General features: G+C 33.6%; 1 protein-coding gene across 1 annotated transcript in view; it reads right to left on the bottom strand.

Moving 5' to 3' along the window:
- Positions 1-21,846, bottom strand: part of LOC132754341 (integrin alpha-2-like) — a 25,585-nt gene extending 3,739 nt beyond the window's left edge. Inside the window, exons 1-18 of the mRNA XM_060744960.1 lie at positions 20,578-21,846; positions 16,515-16,642; positions 15,230-15,345; positions 13,305-13,514; positions 12,898-12,946; positions 10,535-10,615; positions 9,958-10,043; positions 9,448-9,648; positions 7,265-7,373; positions 6,718-6,894; positions 6,203-6,382; positions 4,679-4,830; positions 4,085-4,234; positions 3,125-3,347; positions 2,539-2,809; positions 2,028-2,211; positions 1,050-1,157; positions 1-87 (exon numbers count right to left, since the gene is read on the bottom strand). The exon at positions 1-87 is cut by the window's left edge and continues 33 nt beyond it. Of these exons, the coding sequence (XP_060600943.1) occupies positions 1-87; positions 1,050-1,157; positions 2,028-2,211; positions 2,539-2,809; positions 3,125-3,347; positions 4,085-4,234; positions 4,679-4,830; positions 6,203-6,382; positions 6,718-6,894; positions 7,265-7,373; positions 9,448-9,648; positions 9,958-10,043; positions 10,535-10,615; positions 12,898-12,946; positions 13,305-13,514; positions 15,230-15,345; positions 16,515-16,642; positions 20,578-20,780 (2,715 nt within the window). The 5' untranslated portion in view covers positions 20,781-21,846. The remainder of the gene's footprint in view (positions 88-1,049; positions 1,158-2,027; positions 2,212-2,538; positions 2,810-3,124; positions 3,348-4,084; positions 4,235-4,678; positions 4,831-6,202; positions 6,383-6,717; positions 6,895-7,264; positions 7,374-9,447; positions 9,649-9,957; positions 10,044-10,534; positions 10,616-12,897; positions 12,947-13,304; positions 13,515-15,229; positions 15,346-16,514; positions 16,643-20,577) is intronic.
- Positions 21,847-24,434: the final 2,588 nt, after the last annotated feature.

Consider the following 24,434-nt stretch of genomic DNA (forward strand, 5'->3'; position numbering starts at 1 on the left):
AACATTAACAGAAACTAGGATAGATTCGTCTTTTTTGAATGAAAGCAGGTTACAAGAAAATCGGCGGCATGGAAAAGATGAGCAGTCCTGAAAATATAATTGTATTTGAAAGCTTTATTGTTGTTAAGGTGGAAAAAACATCAACAAATGAAAAGGGAGGAAATTATTCACATGTAATACAGTGAACCCGTCTTTAAATGAAACCTGTAATTAAAGAGCACCCTACGCAACCTACCACTCAAAATCAACTTTTTTACCATACTGATTAAATAAATATAAAATATGTTTTTAGATTCTCATGAAAAAGTAATATATTACCCAATCCAGAATGCTGATAGACTGTGTATTGAATAATATGAAGAAAAAAGAACAAACAATATAAAGCACGGTTACTGTACCGGAAATAGAAAATGTTCATTTCCCACTAATAACTGAATACATGTATTGTTTATCCTGTAGATGTTTAGCACCTGATTTTGTTTAGCACCGGATTTTAGACATTTCCGACAAGTTCTCTAGAAGAAACCTGTTATATCGCAAGTAACGGATCATCCCAATAACGGAGGGGATGGGGAATGACATTTAACATGTCGTCTGTTAAAATGTTTACTGCTAAAACTATGAGATGCGCAGTACTATATCCTCTTATTGTACTAACGTGTTTATTTCTCAACATGGGTCATAATATAACCAATTAGTCAGAGTTAATGATAAAATGTGATGTAAAGTAACATACCAGACAGGGTTAGTTTAGTTTAAACATATTTTTTTTCCTTTCAATTTTTACAAGATGTACAATGCAAATATATAGTAAAAAATATAAAAATACATTTTGAAAGAAAAAATGTTGGACCATAAGTTCAAATAACATTAGTAATTCGGTCAGGGTTATGGACAAAATGTGATGTAAAATAATCAAGGACAAAATGTGATATAAAGTAACCAATCTGGCAGGTCAAGAACAAAATACGATGTAAAGTTATCAATCTGTCAGAGTTAAGGACACAATTCCCAGACCACAGTTACATAACCAAATGAAAGATAATTACCACACTGATAGCATATCCCCCGGATGATTCTGTATTAGGAATGTTACCACCTCCGTTATCTTCGTAGCATCGCTGTTTAGATGGTTGATTTGTCTCGTATGTTGTCAGCTAGAAATAAAAAAGAACAACATTGAATAACAAATGTTAAAGTTTGTTTGCTTTTCTGTTACATTATTTTTATACATTACTTTGCCAAATTTCGATGGGCGATCCACCTAAACGACATTCCTGGATAACTAACCAGTAATAACCAATTTATCCACAAGCGACCGACTGTTCTGTTCTGAATCTGCGATGAGAGACAAATGGAAATTATACCCAATGTCCGAGATCTATTGCCACGAAGAAATTACTCCTCGTCCGAGGATCAAACCAGTAACCCCCGGATTACCAGCTTCCCCATGTTGTCCTTGTGGACTCAAGACTTTTTTAAAGGCACATTATCCCTCGGACACGAATAATTTGTTCATTCTTAACAAAGGGCAAACGTGGGTTTTCATAACGTTATGATATTATGATAATTGTTTCAGAATAATTTAGATGCATACCACCTGAAGAAATTAGCGGTAACTGTGGAAGTATTGATCATAAAAGTAGCAAACAATAAACAAAGTAGTATTTTGACTTTCAATATACTAAATCATTTTAACTTACTAACTGCAAAAAAGCAATAGAAGCACAATATGGTCCAAGTAATTAGCTAATGAGTCACTTTTGTGAAATTTTATCAGGACACCAAATACAAAAAAGCTTTTGACAAACGAAAATAAAAGCATTTCTGAGGCATAATTAGCCTTTAAGTAACCGTTACGTTTAAGGAGAACCTTTGAAATAAGCCAACCTTAAAACAACTCACATTAAGATTGCAAAGCTTTAACATATATCTAAAAAATTCAAATTTGTGGCAAAAAGTAGACGCATAACATCTTTTTTCTTTAATAAATTATAATATCTGTCAAAAATGAAATAAGGTCCTACCCAGACGGAAATATTAGTGACTAGTGGATCTTTTCTATGTATGATAGCAGGAACGAAGGCATGGATCTCGGCATTTTCTAGCGGGCTCGGTCCAAAGTTCTTGATGGAGTATCTATGTTCTACTGGCGTGAATTCCTCAGACGTTTGCTGTACACTCAGTGTGACTTGTTCCGGTCCGGAAATTCTGTAAAAAAGGATTTTACGTAACACATGTAATCTCTTGACTCAGTGACTAGATAAGAAAAAGCCGTGCTTCTTATCATCAACAATGAATTAAAAATATTACTCACTGCTTTTTTTATGTACATGATTATGACAAAAGAATGAAATCAGCAAGAAATACAGGCATTTTGAAAAGAAATGAAGTGTGAAAAGCTGGCTTAAAATCAGGTATTACCGTAGGGAAATAACTCTTTGTAGAAGTGTAAGAAAGTTATAGTTATATAAAAAACACATGACATCACAAATTAACACTATTTTGGCAAAATGCGAAATATCGTATTAATGTTACCCCTCTATCCGAAGACCATATTCGGATTTCACAGGTAGTTTCAGAGCCTGGGAGGCCTGGTGATTATCTTGTTCTTCAGTTCGTACAGTGAAATTGGCCTCAAATTCGGCCATTTTAGCCTTGCTGTCTAATGGAATCTCCAAGGTGAAGGTCACTTCCTCCATGGTTGTTAGGGGATACGGTTTACGGACACGGCAACGATGCGTGGCAACTTCTAATGCAGGATCGCTGTTGTCGTACTGTAGCAGTGCGCAGTCAACAATTGTCTCCCCTGAATAATTGAACATAGTTACAATGTAGCTTTCGTATTATTTATGATGCATGGAAGTGAAGAACCACACTTCTATTCTGAAAGTCGTAGGTTCGCCTGTGATGTCCGTGAAAATTTCTTTCGATCTCTACAATCCACATGGGTACGATAACTTAATAGGCTAGTCATGAAGCAGTCATTTTGGGAGATTTCAGAATTTTGCCTTTGTTTCCAAAGAAAGGTTTTGACATTTGCAGAAATACATACAAATAATAAAGAAATAAATGATAATAATTTTACTAAATAATGAGTTAATGTGATGAAAGATAGATTTACCAAATGTGTCTTTTGTTCTGATAGTGGAGGAGAAGTTGCCTAACATCACCACGTCCATTATTATATTGTACGCATTCTCCCCGTTGTTTAAGAGGCCAACTTTTACGTCGACGCTCTGGTCACGCCCAGTGACGATATACCCACTCTCCGTGAGTGGAAGTACTTTCAACTGTAGCCCAGTGTCACACTTGTTATCCTCGCCACATTGCTTGTCATATTGTATCTGTGAACAAAGTCAAAATAATAATAATAATAATTATTATTATAATAATAATAATAATGATAATAATAATATAATGATAATAATAATAATGAAAGAAAAATGCGTATCATTGTTCTTCCCTAAACCAAGTGTGAAAACATGTATATGAAAAGGTCTCTAGTTACTTAAAAAAACCAATGATAGATGGATAACTTCACAAAATGAAAGAATTCATCTTCAGTGGCAATGTTTTTGATTGCACAGAAAAGGGGCGATTGACTCGATGTCATTTTGATTTTAACTTCTCAGCAGTACGGTATTAGATACACATTAAAACACAATAAATACACATGTACTTATAAACTCAGTCCAGAAACAAGATTATGCAAACTATTTTAATTGAAGATGAATGGAACGTATCAGTTCTGGTGTCAATACAAAGAAACATGCTCGAACCCATACAGAGCTCAAATCCAAAAGCTAATAATATGGAAAAAACAACAGAAAAACAACAACAAAACAGAAACAAAAACAACAAAAAACAACAACCAAAACAAAGATGCAAAAATATACATGTGTATGTACAAGGAAATGCCATTTCGTTTATGTTGGACGTGATATGCTCCATGAAATGCTATATTAACAAAACATTTAGTTACTCATACCGTCAAAATTAACACCATTTCACAAGTGGTCGTCATTTGCCATTTTCCGTAAACCAAATTATTATCACTCAGAGAATGACTAATTTTACTCACCACTTTTCTAAACACATCCTGCGCACTCCTTTCAGGGTCTTTCCCATTAAACCTCTCCAAGATTGGACAGTTGCGAACACATTGCCTCGCTGTGGCAGGGTCAAGCCCATATCTGACCTCAACGTCTACATCACGCCAAATATCCTGATACTAAACGAAATAGTCATAATTACTACAAAAATTGTTAGTCTTTGGACGGTTGTATTCATACCTCCAAATTTTGTGAAGGGAAATATGTCATAAAATTTATATGCTTTTGTTAGTGAGAGATAATTCTGTAAAATACAATTTCTGTTTTGAGTCTATGTGTACCCAGTAGAAAAACACGTAATAAGATAAAATGACAGTACATAACTAGAAAACTATGTTTACCAATCCTTGCACCATAGCTTATATAAAAGTAGTTATAAAGATTTTTGGCAGGTTATATGACCATATATAAACAAAGCTCGAACAGCTATTATATACAAACGTTACGATTATCCAATGAAAATCGACGTTACAAACGAGCAGTATTATAATGTGAAACGTCACACCCGAGCATACTTATCACAAACAAAGTGCCCGGGTTGGAGGGGTTTTCGTTATACTTACCGGAGCATAGATTCTAACATTATTGTCACAAACAAATTCATCTTTCGTTATCTGTAGATCTCTTGTAATGTATGGCACTTTGTTTGGCTCAAATATTGCCCTCACAGACCCTGCGGGAGTTGTCGTATCTGCTAACATTGTGTATGTAATATCTAAAAATAAATATTAAACAGGTCCTGGCAAAGGGTTAAAGTGTATAAAGCTATATAATTATCTGCTGCAAAATTTATTGTTTAAATTTCAAACAAATAGTAGCATCAAAAAAGATGCTCGGCCGAAGTAAAACTGGTTTACTTGCATATTTTACGTATAACCCAAAACATTTATTGTGCGAAAGTTTATTTAAGAACTATTAATTGTGCGAAAGTTTGAAGTTAGAACTATTCTTTATATTTTATTTGATTATGGCAATAATTACCCCTTTACAGAACTACCTTACAATTTTTTTTATAATAGAATAGCCAATGAGTTTTCCAGATTTCAGGTTGTAATTTTGAAATGACCAATAAAAATTCTTCTTATATGTAAATTTTACAGGAAGTCATGATTTTTGACGACCTTACTAGTCTTCCGAATGCGATTGACTTAAACGCGAAAAATGTTTACACAAAAGCAATGGTAAATGGAAACATCCCTATCTAATATAGCAGAATTTTATTCCGGAATATGTTATTCTGTTTACGTACACTATTCATGTGTGATAAATGCCATTAAATACCAAGACATTCTATAAGAATCGACCATATGATTATGAAATCATGAAATCAATATAATTTAACTGTTGGTAACTTTTATAAAGACATTTCATAATATATAGCTTTATATCCTTTAAGGGATCAAACAAACAGTGTACATAACATGGCTATGAGTTATAAGAACAACATCAAAGGTTGTTAAAACAACAACAGCAACAACAACATGGCAAATGATACAACATTTCTAGCAAAATACAGAAGAGGTTGTTTCTTTTTTAAATTAAATATCATACATATATAGTTTGTTGAAGTATAGGTTGTTGAACATGATTTCAACATTAAAGGCAATAGTGATTTACATACATTGTAAGTTGTCAGCTGATTAATTGTAGTATAAATCACGATATCATGAAAAATAAGGAAATTATCCTCCAACACTAGATTGCATGACTGCAATATTAAAGGGACTCCACTAAGGTTTTTTGAAATTGACATAGCAGAACTGGAAATATCTTCGTCAGTTGTATACGTTTTGATGTAGGTGACTATACTAGTAACTTCTGTGAAAATTTCAAATCGTTCGCTCACTCTGTTTTTTTTTAAAGTAATTAATTTTTTGTGAGCAAAATGACTTTAAAACAACGCTTTTAACTAAAATCAGGCTAAAACTCGATTTTCAGTTTAATTCTGAGTATATTTCTGTATTATCGTTTTTATATGTTTCCAGTTTTGCGCCAGTTGAACTATGTTTTATTCTAAATGTTATGGTCTTAGCCTTTTGGACCTCAGTGGAGTTCCTTTAAAGGAAAGGGAAAAAGTACATGCTTACCTAAAGTTGATTGCAAATTTGCTGCATTGCCTGTATATTTAAAGCAAGTGCTCAAATCCAAATATGGCATAGAGGCTGTTATAATTGTTGGTCTAACATACATTATTGTTTCCATGGATACGACTGGATTAACCCTCAAAATGGCAACATTGTCCGTCTCATAGGCGCCAACAGCAAAGACTATGACAAGTAAAATATACAGAAATATTTTCAACAAGCGATACAAAATATGGTGAATATTTGATAACATCGCCATATGCTTTAAGTATACAATTTACAAAAAAAGTGTACTGTTGTGTACATGGATATCAATCGGAACGTCCTCGGCTATTCCAAAGACTTACGGAAAGGACCGGAAAGTTGCGATCGCATGGATATCTATATATCTATATAAGTTACGTAACAATAGAAATTTGAACTGTTTTCATTATAATCATTAATAAAATTGAATTATTCATTTGCTTATTATACTTATATTAAGACGTTTAGTTATATATCATGACAAACGTACTGACCTTCACCTTCGTCGACCGATCTAGGGGTCAATGCCGCTCCAAACGACTTAATTCCCGGCGATATAGTTGTACCCAGAATTCTTTGCGTATATCTAGGCCATAGACCCCCGCTGTATCCATTATATATATACACTGCACCGACGCCGTCAGCCTCGTATGGGGCGCCAATGGCTATGTCTGCAACGGTTTATATTTTTAGATATTACACCGTGTCAGTGAAATATTGATTGATATTGTATTGTTATAATCTTTGAGGATGCGCTAAAACTATTAATTTTAAGATGGCATGTACATGTATTGAAGACTATCATACTGCATTCTTTAAGTTTATTAAATAAACGGATTTGTATTCGGGTTAAAAGTATAAATATTCGTATGCGTTCTTCTGAAATAAATTTGCTAACGAATATCCTGTCAAATATTGATATACTGTAAATAAAACAAAATGTAACTGCTACTTAAACTTTAAAACAGGGAGGTATTAAAGAAATTCATCGACAAAAATGATTGTAAAGGGAGGTAATAAGGTGATAAAGTAATAAATTACCATTATAACCGTCTTTATTAATATCACCAATATTTGCTATTGCACTACCAAACCTGGCCTGGTTCAATGTTGATCCATTTATCCTATCTTCTTGTAACTCTAGTTTTAACTGAAATATTTAAGACATTTAATGTGATACACTATTAGCACATGCTAGTTAGTCTAAACGAATTTTATCTATTTATCATTGGTCTTTGCTGTATAAACGGTTTTTCGGACACTGTGGACAGCGCAGCTGTATTTCAGCTGTTCTGTCAATATATAAGGAGCATGTACATGGGTAGCTCAGCCGGTTAGAGTGCTTGTAATCTCGACATTGTGGGTTCGATTCACAGACGGGTCAACTAAAATTATTAATCAGTCTTTCGAATGAATCCCGTGTATGAGTGCTTAAACACTCGGCACGTTCAAGAATCTAGAGAAGCTTCTCGAATTGGGGCATCTTTCTGTATCTGTATCTTGCACAAAATCTAAAATGACTTCTGGACGACTCGCCCATGGATATGGGAACCCGCGTTGGCGAGTGTGAATAAACTCAAATGCACACTCACTTATTTACAATGGGTTCACTACACACAGACGAGGTAAATTAAAGTGAGCCTGTTGTAGCCACTCCTACATTGTCTTTCTTTTTTTACCTTTTATCCTTGAACGATATTAATTAAGAAAATAAATGATGAAATATTTATGTTTGGCTAAATAAAGTGAAAGTAACATAATTCCCCTTGCTTTGTATCACGTTAGTACGGAAAGTGCCGAGCGAAAACGAAACTTACGGGCATATCTCTCAAAGGAACTCAACCGAGGTTCAAAGTAAAAAAAATGAATTTCTTTCAAATATCGGCATGAACACTTGAAACAGAAAGCTGTGCAAAAGATAATGAAGAAATATACATTGTACTCGAAAACAAGTTGAAAGTCGTACGTTTGTGCTATTCTAGCCCGATTTGAGTGAAAAGCGTTGCAACGCTTTTCAATTTTCGGTCATTTTCCACATTCAGAATAATTATTCTGGAAGAATGATTTCAATTCTGCACATTAGTTATTGTTCTAAACCTACATCAAATGGCATCAATCTCAAAAAAAACATTTTTCGTGTCCCGTCATGTCAGAAAATCTCAGTGGAGTCCCTTTAATAGAATATTAGAGTTTTCTATTATCTTTAGATATATATAATATTGGGTATTTTTCACAGTTCAGTACAATAAGTGATATACTTCGACTCTAACGTATTAGCGTGACCTTGTCCAAATATATTGCCGTATTGTACAATACAATGTCAAATAAGCTATTAATATCGAACCGCCGTGCCATGTAACATACGTCACTGTACATGAAAGTTTGTTAAACAATATAGAAAGATAATAGGACAATACTGATCTCAGAATGGTTCGTCATAAATAATTCTTAAAATATGGTTCAAAAGCTAAAAGTGACGTATCATTTTTTAAATTTTAAGTGAAGGAACTAGCTGAAATTTTGTACACAAGATATTGGTCTAGAACTGCACCAATTGGAGTATTTACCAAAAAAAAAATATTTCCAATCCAGTCATGTCAATAAAAAAAACCCCAGAAGAGTCTCTTAAAGGGTTTAATAAATTTCCATAACATAAAATGCTCCTCAAAAACAAAAACAAAAAAATATTTCGCAAATGTATACATGTATATGAATCAACTTGCTAACTATCTCTTAAGTAACGATAAATAACAAATGACGTCATGTATTAGCATCACAAGAATATCACACACGTATATAAATGTCATTAGCATATGATAATGGGAAAGAAAGCAAAAATGAAAAGAAAAGAAAGAAACAAATCACACGCACTACTTTTTATATCTACTTATTCGGTTACGAGTTACCGGCATGATGGCGGCATCATCATATAAATTAACACAGATGTGTTAAATGACGCCATAATACATCATGTACGTCACTTCCTGCAAAAATTTTATTATGCACATGTACGTGAGCTTAATGTGTGATAATATACAGTCAAGCCTATGAATATAGGCCAACCAACTGATATATGGCTTTTATAGACAAATGGTCTTTACTTGGAGCTTAAGTTTGCTATGTTTTATTTTATCAATAAAAGTTTGTCAAAATGTGGGCTTTGTGTAAAGGGTTGTCTTTATTCAGGTTTGCCAGTAATGCTCAACATTTATAATTTTGCTTACCATTCCCCGATTTATGTAAACATAAACTCTGCCTTCTTCTGTATTGTTGGTCGAGTAGAACGGCGCACCGACAATGACGTCATCTAACTGGTCATTGTTGACGTCAGCTGCACATAATACTGATCCAAAATAACTCCCTAACTGATCGCCAATCAGTGGTTCGTTCAAGATCTGATCACTCTTGTACTCAAACACAAAAACCTAAAGACAAAAGATAACATACCGGTATGGCATTATCATAATTATTTCAAGGACATTTTCGGTAAGAATAAATCTGGAACTGACGCATGTGTAAGTTATGACGCATATGTACGCTGTGTACGCGCCAAAATGGCGGATGTTGTTTGACGCAAGTCGATATTTACACTATTAGCATTAAGATAGCTATAAATGATTTTGAATTTTTTTTTATATTTCAGGGAAGATCATGAAAGTGGAAAATGAAAAATTCATATGGAATGACTGATTCGATATTATTATCTAATCTAAGACGCCATAGTGGATACTTACAGATCCGTTGAGGTTGGCTCTTGGCGCACCAGCTATGATGTAATTGGCATTTGTTCTTATCAAGCGGGCTGACGTCACAGTGTAACCTAAAAATATCAAAGGCAATTTATTCCTCACGAAACAAATATATTTCTTCTTAAAGCAGCATTGCTAATTTTCATGAAAATTGTGAAAATGTGTTTTTGAAATGAACAAAGACAGTAATCTCCACGTTGCATCCAAGTACATTATCAGAAAGAGATCAAACTATGCAAAAATAGCCCTTACTGCGTTAGTAACGCAGTAGAAATATGATGATAAATACTGAAAAATCAGTTATTAATCGAACACAATATGTAATTATTACTTTAATCTTGATGTTGAAAATCTTTACTAACATTTTTCTCAGATTTGAATTTCTTGAAATATTTTGGCTAATCTGGAGGCGTACAGCTTTAACAAAGGGTAAACATCGGTTTTATGATCTTTATATACTGGTTTAAGAGCATTTTAGATAATAATCTATTACAAGAAAAAGGTAGCACTGAATAAGAAGTAATTTGTCATAAAAGAAGTAAAACCGGGAGAAAGTGGTTACCTATGAGCCAGTTTCTACGGTCATCAGATAAAGGTTGCACTGTAAAATTCCTTCGCATATTATCTTCTATAACAAATCCTCCTAAAACAAAATTATATACCATGAGTTGATACTCTTACACCGCTAAATACATGTACATTTAATGGACTTGCCCTTCTTTCAATCTGGGCAAAACCATTCAACATTTTATAGGGAAAATTTCAAAGTATGTAGTGACTGAATAGCAAATGGTGCAGGCGCAGACGACATACAGACGACACTAGTCGTATGTGTAGATCCAGGTGCCGCCAGGAGGCTGAAGCGAATGTAGGAATATTTTTAGTATGAATTATTCTTTATATCACTTTGAATTTATCTATGAGTTCTATTACATAAAGATATTTAAAAAAAAGAAGATATGGTCACATGATCATGCTCAAAGCATTTTCACTTTTAAATCATACAATAACCATGAGTATCAAGATATTAATAAATAATAGACTTTGATGTATGGACTACGAAGGACAGATTTATCTAAGTTTTGTCAGCAGTGTATTGGTGTCGAATGCAAGCACTTTTATACAAGGTGACTGTCCAACATAAGGTGACTGTCCGACACTTCATATTATATGATTGTTACAACATGTGATTGATTCTATTTTAGGAATATTTCCGACGCTCGTACTTTAGATATAAATAACTATCTTATATCATGAAACTATTAACTATTAAAGGATAGCCAAGCTATCCCCTTTTTGCCAGTTATTGCTTCAAATCAAACATCCTTCTCTTTTCAAACAAAGGGTGCGCATCTAAATTTGGAGAGAGAGAGAGAGAACAAAACCAAACAAACAAACGTAGTACACATTAGTGGCTCAATTTTTTCTTAAAAAAAAAAACAATACCATGCAAAAAACATTTATGTAACATATCAAAATTCATTTTTTTCTGCAAATAAAATTCGCAATGTTTAACTTTTTTTGATAATATTGTCTTTGTCAGTTTGTTGGGTTCTTGTTAATTTGTTCACCGCTTGTCTTATTATCAAATGGATATGTATATGCGTGTGTGTTGTTTATTTGCTTTAAACATTTATAATGTTTCAGTCAATAAAATTGAAAATTGGCATTGGTGTTCGCTGATATTTTTCTAATTTTTTCTGAAGACTGAAAATATAGCAGTATGTCATAAGAAAGGAACCGACCGGTTCCATCAATGTTTCAGTCGTACATCACAGAAAAGACTACTCCAATTTAGAGTTTCACTCTTTAAATGCACATTGCGCTCAGAAATCCATATCGTTTTAATCCCCTAGAAATGTCAAACATGTAATTCATATTGTATAAATAATGGATTGAGAGCATGTTTAAATGTTAAACAAATGAAGACAGTAGCGTTGAATTTGCAGAAATGTGTCGTCAAGGTAGCAAAATGTAAGTAGTATTTTGACTTCCATACAAAATACTTATTTACTATTATTACATCAATTGCGAACAGAGCTAAAGCAGCAAAAGGCAGTTCATGTACTAGTATATGACAGATTTATACTTTTGGAACTTTAACAAGATACCAAAAATAAAAGTTTTTTGAGAAATAAAAATTACAGCATTTCTAAGGCAAAATCGGTCTTTAAAAAGGCTTAGAATATGCAAGACCTAAAGATTTTTTGTAACAACTCACAAATTTAAATGCCCTACAAATTTTCTGTAAATGAAAATAGTGATGCGGTTGTAACTACGATTAAAAGTAAAACTTCCAAAGTAAGATAGTATAATTTCGGTAAACATATTCTTTTTCCGTATAATTTAAGCGAAAGTTGACACCATGTTAATTGCATCGATGCTCAGTGCTTTAAGGGATGGGAAGTGCAGAAATTTGCCGGTATTTCATGAAGTTAGAAATGATGAACAATTCGCCTAAAATATCGTTTATCATACAGGCTGGCATTCAAAAACTTCCCAATTCTAATTTTCACGTGGTAGTAAATACTTCCAGCACATTATTTTGGTTGGATTTTACGTCACCTCAACACAGAAGAGGTCAGATTGACGAGTTTCCTTTACTTGTGAAGAATACTCCTTTCTCACATTATTTCAGGCACAAATGGGCACCTGAGTAGAACCACCGACGTTCAGTAAGCTTGCTGGACAGTTTCCCTTACATGAAAGAATTCAAAGTACCTGGCGGGTTTCGAACCCACAGAGGTGAAGGCAAGTTGTTTGAAGTCAACAACCTCAACCACTTGGCTACCGAGGCCATTTATACCCTTTCATTTAAAAAGGGATGATTATGTCACCATCTATCATCATATTCAACTCTTATATATCCGAAATGTCAGGCGAAAGATTGAAACTTAAACTACATTAGTATGGTAATACACCTACCCTGCCAGTCATTTAACCCTGGAGCTCCCATCAGCAGAGCATCGCCATTCTGAAAAAGTAAGTTAAAGAGTAACGTGTGATTATTATTCTCTAAAATGTTGTCAAAATAGCTATACCAGTTAAATTTGGGTATGCTTTAATACAGTCTTACTGGTGAACAAAGGCCACCCAAGGGAGAGATAAAACGTGGTCTTTATATACAAGTGATCTTTATTTGGAGGTTGTTCCATTTAATCTATTAAGGATTATCAAAATGTGACATTTACTTGCAGGGTTATCTTTATCCAGAGGATGTTAACACATGTTTGACTTTATTTCAGCAATTTATAAATAAAAAAATAAATAAATAAATAAATAAAAATAAATTAATTAATTTCAGCTTTACAAGTTTTAAAATACGAGTGTACCTTGGTATATTCAACAGACTGTCCAAGTGCCCCGTAAGCCCAGATTGGATAGCGTTCCTGCCGATGCACGAGACTGTTGTAATCAACTAAAACCGGAAGTAGTCTTGCCGGAAGTTGAAATCCAGCGTCTAATTCGTAACACAATCCTTGCATGTACAGTAAGTCATTTGGCAGAACAAACTTTGAATCTTTCCATCTATGCGCACATACCTACGAAACATGAATAAAATTCTAAATGCTAGTACAGTGCCTTTAAAATTACACAATATTGTTATCTAATGGCTTTGTCTCAAACCTATTTTAAATAAAAAATATCTTTGAGAAACGATATTTTGCAGAAATTCATCTATTTGACCCTATACAATGGTATCTTCATTTGCTTACTATCAGATAACATTCTTGTATTTCCAAGAGTTCTGCGATGTTGAAAGGGATTTTAGGCAAAGATATGGTACCATACATATATAAGAAGCTTAGCAAAGGAGGGATGAAAAATTTACAAAAACCCTTACCCTTGCTTAAAATGTCTTAGATCTACATGTTTCAATCTGGACAAAGCCATTTATCATTTTAGGGAAAAACTTAATGCATATCCAATCCAGACGAAGAATATATGCATAAATAAAAAATAAATTGGAAAATTCTTTTCTAAATAAAACATTATGTGAATTTTTAGTTGCTTTTGCTTTTGATATCTCTGAAAGACATTAGATTTTAGAACCATGACTGCATTTCTTTAACCCTTACCACCCCAAATTTCTAAAATGAACTTTAATCTGGCCAAAACCATTCAACACATATAGGGTAACCCGGTTAATTACATATAAAACATTTATTGACAGTACAGAACAAAACTTTGACCCGCACTGGTCGCATGGTTACAATATGTCGCCTTCTACAGGATTAGCATAAAAGTTATTCGCCTTATTGGGAATAAATACATGTTTTATTTTTCTTCTTTTTGAGTTTTAAACACGAAAACAATGAATAAACATTTGAATTTTTTATAAGTTTGCACTTCATGTCTGCATGAATCCATCTGTTTCAACAAACAATGCTTCATATCTAGCAACTATCTCTGGATCCGTTTCATGTCCGATCCTCAACTCAAGCCCCTGGTTTGTTAATTGACAAATGTTCGATAGAGGATCAAAAATTTTATTTCCAGCTTTTGTTGCCATATTTAGATATTATATAAGGATAATTATAAGGAGTGTATTTGTTGTCTTGAACAAAAACAACAGCAACGGAACATGACCATTACCACGGTGTTTACAGTCAACACAAATAGTCCCCCACCATGATCTTGCATATGTGAGATAAGAAACCTTTACATGGGAATAGTTCATTCTTTCACGGTTTTGAGCTTAAAACTTAAAAATGAATGATATATGGCTGTAAAATATTGTAGTACCAAATTAATCTTAAGCGATATCGTTCGTTTGTCAGTTTGATTTTTTTCTCGCCGATTTCAACAAATTGCTGGCCAAATCTCGGAAGTAGGACCACCTTAAAAGTATTTCCTATAGAAATAACCAGTAATTGATAATTTCTCAGCAAGTGAGCGACAACTTCTGCCTCGTGATAAAACCAGTGGTAAAAAATAAATGGCCATTAGACGTTCAATGGCCTCGAAGAAATTTAGCCTCGATAGAGGATAAAACCCATGTTCTCTGGATTACAAATATGATGCTGTCTCTACGAAAAACAATACAACGTTACACAAAAAAGTAATTTCTCTCCTTAAATCTATATAAGTGCTGTGCCTTTTTGAAATTCGTTGAATTTTAATGTCGATTCTCATTAAGAAAATTAAGGGTTGTCTAGACCGGGAAATAGCTTTAAATCAGTATTTCGAGAAGATATGTATCTCCTTCCATTGGATAATTTGAAAATTTCATGATACCAAAGAAAATATAACTTACGGCAACTCTGTCATTATTTGGGGATACATCTACTGACACGCCCAGCCACTGGTTATTTTTGTCGTGGTCAAACACTTTGGTTACGCCATAAAATGTCCCTGCTACTCTTACATTTCCTACAATAGGAGAAAGTATGTTATTAAAGTTATGTATGCTAAAGCTGCCTAATATTATCCTATCTAAAAAGAAAAGCATGAAATAGAGAAAAGGGAAGAATTCCATGCAAGCATAGTACTTGTTATACCGGTGCCGCTTTGAGGTCGATCCCTTTAGTAGGACTATATGTAAACAACCAAACGGTAAAAAATAAACACTTTTTAAACATATTTATCTAAGCTTCACAAACAAACAAGCTCATTTATGATTTTCGAGCCCGCTTCCTGGACGAATCCGGTAATGGTGTCATTTGAGAAATAATACTCGAGCTCAAGGTCCCCATGTTAAGAGCCAGACACCTTAACCATTTCGTTACTGCTCCTCTTAAAAGGATATCATTCCCCATATTGCTATATTATTTCCTTTGCGCGGGGATACGGATATTGTTTGCGATTTATTTGTAAACTTGTGGTTGGCGCATTTGACCGTTCGTGCATTTCCATCCGTCTAGTCAAATCTAGAACATTAAGAATGGAATGTAATTTTGAAATCTTTTAATTGGCTTTCTACATAATAAGCCCGAGAATATTGGCTTACTTCTTAAGTTAAGTTTATCGAAAAGTATTCAGTGCTGTCAGGTAAAAATACATGCTGTAAAATGAAGTAGTCGTGATTGAGACAATTGGTATTTCATACTTATTTCTGAAAATATTTTACTGTTCTCGAAAGTTGTAACGTAGATTGCACTAAAATGAAATCAGGCTTTTATTGTACTTGAATCATTTACCTTTATGAGGGGAACTGAAAATATTTTTCTGCAAGGGCGGTTAAAATTTCGTCAAATTATTCCGGACAGTGTACATTTTTGCGGTAACAGTAATTCAATATTGCTGCAAGTTGGTGTGTGAATACCTCTATTCAAACAAATGTTTTGTAAAGAAAATGAAATCACCTTTTGTACACAGATATACATTATGTACATGCATAGGCTTTATACAGTCCCATTGCAATTGTAATCCGGAGTAGGCAGTCCGAAATGTATGAAAAAAATCAAATGCGCCAAAATACAAAAATTGGGCCACCAGACTACACTCACGTGCAGGCTGACCTGGCTCCCAAAACGATGGCCAAGGCTTATCACTATAGCTATAAACAAGACAACGGGTTAAGATGCAGAAAGTGCATGTACCTGAAGTATCCACAACAACTTCGTCACATCTGACACTGTCGCCATCTAGCGGACATCTGAGGAGAACACCAGGACTGGTAATTCCTGGCTGGAGTGGATCATTTGCTCTTGGTGCTCCAACAAGTAGCCTGTAATGCAATGAAAAGTAAGATTGTTATAAATTGCCTTGGCAATTTGCCAAATGATATGAGGCGCTTATAATATTATGACTGCAAAGAGTTTTTTTTTAATTATATCAATAACTACAGCACAAAATTGTTCCATATTTTCTATTATGATTGTGTATGGTGGCTGATATGGACAATCTCGACTATTATTCATCGTCCTTGTCCGAAGTTTGACGGAAATTGGCGAGAAGATGTGACTGGAACAATGTGCAGATTTTGTATGTTTTCGACTTTTCGCCACTTCACAAGAAGAAAAGAAAAACGTGTAGATGCTCAAATCAGCCACCATAAGAAAGTGACTCAGATAATTATGTACTTTGTAAGCAGCAGCTCATGTAATTATGGCCAATCTTACAATTTTCTTTATACTTACTTATAAAAAGACAAATAACAAAAGAAACTTATACAAGAAACAAGAGCTGTCACCCAAGTGACGAATGCCCCCGAAAAGGTTTCTTAAGCATGCAGGTATTATGAAAAGAAAACAGAATGAAAGTAACTAATTGCTGAATATTGTGCTTTGTATTATTGTACCTGTAATCTCTAATTGTGATAGCATGAACCTCTAAATTATAAGTGTGACCTTGACCTTTGAAAAAAGGACGTGGTTCCTGGACGCGACAAAATGTTGTTATGAGATAGACATTTGTGCCAAATTATTTCAAAATCCCTCAATGCATGACAAAGTTACAGTCTAGACACGAATGAAGTGGGACTGACGGACAGACAGACGGTGCGATTATAGTATGCCTCCCTTCGGATGCATAAAAACGACGGCATGTTCTAAGCACAAGGTAAAAATAAACCGGGGTATCAGCTTTTATATAAATTAAGAGTTCATTTAATTAATTTGCACATATAGGAAAAGCGAAATAGAAAAACAACTTTCCAAGACTAGCTTACATTTTCATTCTTTTTTGTTGTTGAATACATTAATATCATAAGGATGACTACCCTTATAAACATTTGCCTTTCTGCCTTTAGGTATCATTTCGTAAATAAAATAAGTATATATATATATAAGTATTTATTGTTGTGAGAGCACTTCTTAACCTTTTCTGTATTTATTATCAAAAATGGACGCACGTGTATTTTGCAATCTGTTATGAATATCTCAGTTGTATAATAAATGATTTAAAAATATTACACAACATTGAAGATACTAGATGTTATTGTTCTTGTTTCTCTAGACTGATATACTGAGATATTTTGCATGGCGCTAGATAATACTGACTTCGCACGCACGCAAGCACATCCCCCACACACCCTTCCCACCACCCACACGTATAGCCGTCACTTTCGTTACGAAATGAATTTATCGTAGTTCTACAAGTAAATACAAGTTCTTATGCATCATTACCATGAAAAAACAAATGAAAATACAGGCTTTTATAAACAGTAATAGTAATACTATCTGTTAATTGCAGGATTTTGGGATACAAATTACTATAATTAAAACAGGACGGGTGAGGGGGAAGAGGAGGGGCTTGGAAAAATAGGAGTTTCTAATTAAACGAAAGCAGTGATCATTTAGATGGTACCAAGTTATGAAAAATCTATATTGTTATTATTGACAAATAGCATTGTGTGCAATAGTTTTAGTATAAAAGCAGTAAATTTTATTCATAAGATAGAAAAAATCCAAAAACCCGGAAGGTAATTATAATGTAAGAGAAGCAAACCACAACAATTTTACCGAATTTCATGTCAAAATTATCAGGATCAACATCCAAGAAAAACTAGATAAACTACAAAAAGGAAATAGTAGGAAAACTTCGGAACGCATAAAACTCTGAATGCTCAGAAGACATGTTTCCACATATTGTAAATGGGCCAGGTCAGAAGACATATTTTCATTTAAAATGATAATCGGACGCAGTCAAAAAATGTATTTCCATTTATTTCTCATTTTATTAAATATAACCAATGGACTTTAAGCATTTGCACCACGTGATGGTCTTGTTCCAATTATATCAATTTAGCCTCGTAAAAAATCTATAGCAAATTAATATCATACTTCATCTAGCCTCGTTTTCATTTTTTAAAGTCCAACAGTACAAAATTGTACTTGAAGTAATAACGTTCTGTCAAAATGTCTGAACTAAAGAGGTCATTATACATTAATGAGTACAATAGTGACTTTTATTGGACTCGTGCACAGCTGTATAACCTATATCAGACTCGGCTAGCGTATCGTCCAATATAGTTTTCACAGCATTGTATTCGTCCATTATAAGTCAGTATTTTACTCAACAATTTATAATAACCTTATATTATTCCGTTAAAATTATTCCGTAAAGTCACGAACATTTACGGCTAGATTTATTTCGCTTGTCCTAGATTTCATAATACATTCTGTTATCTCAAAATATTTGTCTTCAGTCTGGAAATGCAAGTGTCATTATATATCGCCGTGTAAACAACGTTAGTTAATTACAAATTTTACGTTACCGCAAACGTACCAAATATTTTACTACGTTAACTTCCGTTAGATAGTTAAAATTTGTATAAACAAAGTAATGTGTCAGTTATTTGCCTCCGGTCATATTTTTTTCTGTCAACATTTTTAGTATTTCTCATTTTTATACAGTACGATGATTGAAGCGTTTGACAGGACAGACACTCGTTTCATTAACTCGGTGTTAAGGCTTTTAATTTTGTTCACACATTTGTTAATCACTACTATTTACAGGTGTGTTTTTTATCACGAAAAACAATAGTGAATCAGAGAAAATATATAGTCTGATAGTCATTACGATTATTACCTTAAAATAAGTTTAAAATGCTTATATCAAGTCCATCAGTCCATTTTTTCTTTTAAAAATCTTTAACTCCATCCAATCATCGTGAATGTATTGCAATGAACATAATACGATATGCAGAATTATGCGGAGAAGTTGACAAATGCTTGCTTGCGGAGAAAATAAATATGTACATGTGCACAATCCAGTATCACTCATGATGTATTATCTCATCCCACTCCGTTGAATTTCAACTTAATCAAATTACTTTAAAACTCATATAAACAATACACATTTTTATCGTGCCAAATACGCATAAATGTTAGCATTCTCCGCAACTCATCGTCAACTTCTTTGTAAGATAAATTAACGGAAATTGAATGAATTTAAAAACCAGTTTGCGAAAATAAAATGCATTATATCGTTATTAAGAAGTAGCAAAATACAACGTTATTACAAAATCGAACAAATTTACTAAAGACCTATATTAAGAGAAAAACAAAATCCGCAGAGAACGCTCCCAAAACTCGTAAGCATGCGTCTATACCAATATTAGACGCACTTTTAATGTGCTGCGCTGCAGCGCAACTCTCGTTTAATACTTAATCATAATATCGCGTTTCTACATAAGTTCTATTCCAAACCAATGCCTTGAAGTAATTTCTTGCCCTTGTCCTAAAAGTAATTTTTGACCGTTTGTCTCAAAAGTAATTTCTCACCAGTTGTCTTAAAAGTAATTTCTTACCGGTGTCCTAAAAGTTATTCTTACCGGATGCCCTAAAATAATTTCTTACAAGTTTTTCTTAAAGTAATTTCCTGGCAATTGTCCTAAAAGTATATCTCGCCAGTTGTCATGTAAGTAATTTCTTACAAGATAGTTGTTATAAAAGTAATTTCTTCCAGTTGTCCTAAAAGTAATTTCTTACCAGTTGTCCTAAAGTAATTTCTTGCCAGTTGTCATAAAAGTAATTTCTTACCAGTGGTCATAAAAGTTATTTCTTACCAGTGGTCATAAAAGTAATTTCTTGCCAGTTGTCATAAAAGTAATTTCCTCCAGTTTTCCTAAAAGTAATTTCTTACCAGTGGTCATAAAAGTAATTTCTTCCAGTTGTCTACAAGTATTTCTTACCAGTGGTCATAAAAGTAATTTCTTACCAGTTGCCCTGTACATTACGCAGCATAGCTAACGAATATCCAAAATATATTCCAGCAGGTCCTTGGAAAACTTTAACATTTTTGGTATCCACGTTAAACGTCAACACCCCGTCCAAACAAAGCAGGAAGAATAAAACACTAGCACATATATATTTAACACGCGTACACAATACATGTGTTTGAATAGAATCCGATTTCATCATGGCTATTTTCTGAGGAAAATTTGTATATTTTTGTTATGTTATTTCTGTTAGTAGAAATGTCTGTGTTTAAAGTTGTTTAAAATGTCAGCTGTACTAGAAGTCCATTTCATGGCACATTAACAGAAATGTCATGCGTTTGTCATAGAAAGCCTTTTACTCGGTGTAGTAATTATGTATTTAATTATGGCGTTTATTCAATTTTCTAACACATACATGCGTACAATGTTATTAATTCTAGGCATTTCCTGTTTATAATTATTATAGAACAAAAGTTTTTTTTTCAAATTCTAGTGATCATTCATTGACAAAAATGGCTGAACATTTTCTTTCAGCGTCTTCTCTGTTTCAGAACTTTTAAATTTTAGATTTTAATATATCCTTTTTTCTGTTTAACGATTTCAGCGTTCTTCTTTTCTCCTTATTTCTTTTGACATATATATTCTTAATCAAATACAAAAAAAGCGCGTGCACTATACTTTGAGACACAATCTTTTTATTATTCCATGCTGTACGAATAACTATAAATACACTTTAAAATATAATTGTCATAACTCAAATATAACATCAAAACACTATATTATTGTTGTTCATACAGGATTGATGTATGTGTATTTATGTATTCCGTGAACATACCTTTGGTATGATGTTCACATGTATAATTAGTCGGTATAAAACTATGACAGACTGACTATGTGACCCCAATAAAAGATGGCCACTCATTACTCTAAATGCATATCACCGTAAAAGATCAAACAGTTTTTGTTGTTGTTGTTATTTTTCCTATAAACGAAGGACCGGTCGCAATAAATCTTGATTTTTTCTTGCGTAAATTAATTCTAATTTTTATTTTATTTCTTGATGAAATATTCTTTAATTTTCTATAATCACATATTCTGTCCGTCTTAGTTAACCATTTCATGCGCGTTAGGGGAAAAATTCTTTGTCGTCTGCTATAACTGTCGTCTGCTATAATTGTCGTCTGCTTCCGGTCAAATTTTTTTCTCTTCAAATTTTGCGAGATGTTATAATATTACAATCTTTCCACTTTCCACTGTAGCATCAAATAAAATAAGACACCAGCTTCACTTTTGATATATATTTAGATTTCAATTTCATAAAATGCAAAATGTAAATCCAAAAGTTATAGAAAACCTTTAATATAGTTATGTAGATAGTTATGTTTTTGTTTTTTTTTAAATAATCCAAATTGTTTTTGATGCAAAACTTAATTAGCGGAAAACAACAACACAACAATTTGTATACATTTATAAATGAATACGGTCTCGAGCTATTTTTGATTGACAGCCACTTTGAACCGTCCCCCTATAGTGGCGGAAATTCAATCATAATTAATCAATAAATGTCATCGATCTCATCTCAATATACATACTAGTTACCTAATATAAACATGTTTCGTACTATACCTATATTTTTATACATGTACAGTACATTACACAATATACATGTACATAGGACACTTGTGGGAATCAGACGCATGTATAAAGAAATTCTCTAATTTTTCAGAAAAAAAAAGAAATGATAAAAATTTAACTCAGTACCTCTAATTAATATTAAATACCGCTATTACCAGAAATTTATATTTGTTTCATACAAATTTCACAATAAATTATAAAAAAAAACAAAAACAACAACAACAAAAAAAACCCAACCAAACAAAACTGATAAATTCATGTACTGTATATTTAATATTTTGTTAATTTCTTCTCTAGGGATAGATAAGTTTTAGATACTATACATACTTAAAAAATGTCAATATGTATATATGTGTAATAATGTCAGGTCAGTTCAACACAACAAGTATATAGTGTCAAACATTCCTTTTAAAACACGAAAACGTACAATAGATGGTCAAAGCAGGTCTCATTAATTACAAGTTTTTTTCATAACGTACCGGAAGACCTTCTGACAAATATGTGTATGACATATATATCATTTCACCATAATATACATTATGAGAAACAGTATATCACTCATGCAATATAGGATTAATGCACCTTTTCTCGTGCATTAATATCCGTAGAAGCATGAGGACGCTTTTTGAGCCCGAGCCCGGGGATCTTAATAAGTCGTAGGACCTTGACAGAACGTGAAAAAGGTATCAGACGTGTATGAAGACGCAGAAAGCATCGTTGCATCCTTCGTAGAACGCAGCCCCAAACTGCCATTTTTTTTTTGGAAAAAGGGGCGGACCACATTTTGCTCGTCCGAGGTCGCATGATCACTTTCCTGATGCGTGTATGAGGTCGCGAGCAATCTCCTACGCAGTGATCTCCCCTTATCAGTACAATCTACCAAAGGAGGATATCACTGTCAGGAGTTTGGGTTGCGAGATCAAAACTCTCTAACAAAATGGCAGCTTCTTCAAATTTTGTTGCTGCCTATCAAGAAACTAACTCATAATTAGGTATTTGTAAATTAAATAGGCTTTAGAAATTATAATCATGGGTTTATATGCACAGGGGTTCGGCAAGTTGGGGTGCTAGTGTAGAAAAAAAAATTACTTCATATGTATAAACTATAAAACATATATACAGTATACAGTCTAGATATTGTACATATGAAGTCATTTTTTTAGTTTTTACTTTTGTATACTATCATCCCATCGTGCCGTGTGTTTATAAGTATTAATTAGGGTTTTTCAATTTTTAAAAGCTTATAATATCTAATTTAGTATAAAGCTTTGTCAGTCTATGGAAGAGCTAAGTCTGTCTAGTACAGAGCTCAAGTCAGTCTTTTCCCAGGGTTTTATACGTCCGTTCTTACCAGAGCTACATTATGAGGTTTTCTTTTGTTATTTCTTTTGGTCTTTTAACCCCACAATGCAGAAAATATCCCCACAAGAGAAACGGAATGAATGACATCAAAGACATCTATTGTTATGAGAACAGTAGACCAAACCCCATAATGTAGCTCTGGTTTGTACTTCACAACAGGAGGTGTCGAGTGCTGTGTGGCAGCTGTAAAAAGTTGCCCCGTACTTCACTTCATTGTTATTATATTTTTCTGGTATTTCGGGATAATTGATTCCAACTCTTTTATTTAAGTGTTGAAAATTGAATACTGCTCAAGCTGGTGCTAGGGGGCACGAGGGATGTTGCACTTTTTCATTATCCCCGATGTACAGACTCAATCAAACAGCGTCTGCAATTTTCATGTCATTTTATTGTGATTAATTCTTCCGAAGATTTTCCAGAATTTTTGCATTTTCTAGGCCAGTCTTGAATAGAGCTAGGTCATTCTTGTATAGAGCTAGGCCAGTCTTGTATAGAGCTAGCTAGGACAGTCTAGTGTAGAGCTAGGCAAGTGTAATAAAGAGCTAGGCCAGTCTAGTACAGAGCTAGGCAAGTCTTGCATAGAGCTAGGTCAGTCTAGTATAGAGCTAGGCCAGTCAAATACAGAGCTAGGCCAGTCTTGTATAGAGCTAGGGCAGTCTAGTATAGTGCTAGGTCAGTCTTGTTTAGAGCTAGTCAGTCTTGTATTGAACTAGGTCAGTCTTGTATAGTGCTAGGTCAGTCTTCGACTTGTTTTGAGCTAGGTCAGTCTTGTTTTGAGCTAGGCCAGTCAAATACAGAGCTAAGTCAGTCTTGTGTAGACCTATGTCAGTCTAGTTTAGAGATAGGCCAGTCTTGCATA

The sequence above is a fragment of the Ruditapes philippinarum genome, unplaced genomic scaffold (genome assembly GCF_026571515.1).
Source record: "Ruditapes philippinarum isolate M1 unplaced genomic scaffold, ASM2657151v2 ctg496_1_1_1_1, whole genome shotgun sequence".
Lineage (NCBI taxonomy): Eukaryota > Metazoa > Mollusca > Bivalvia > Venerida > Veneridae > Ruditapes > Ruditapes philippinarum.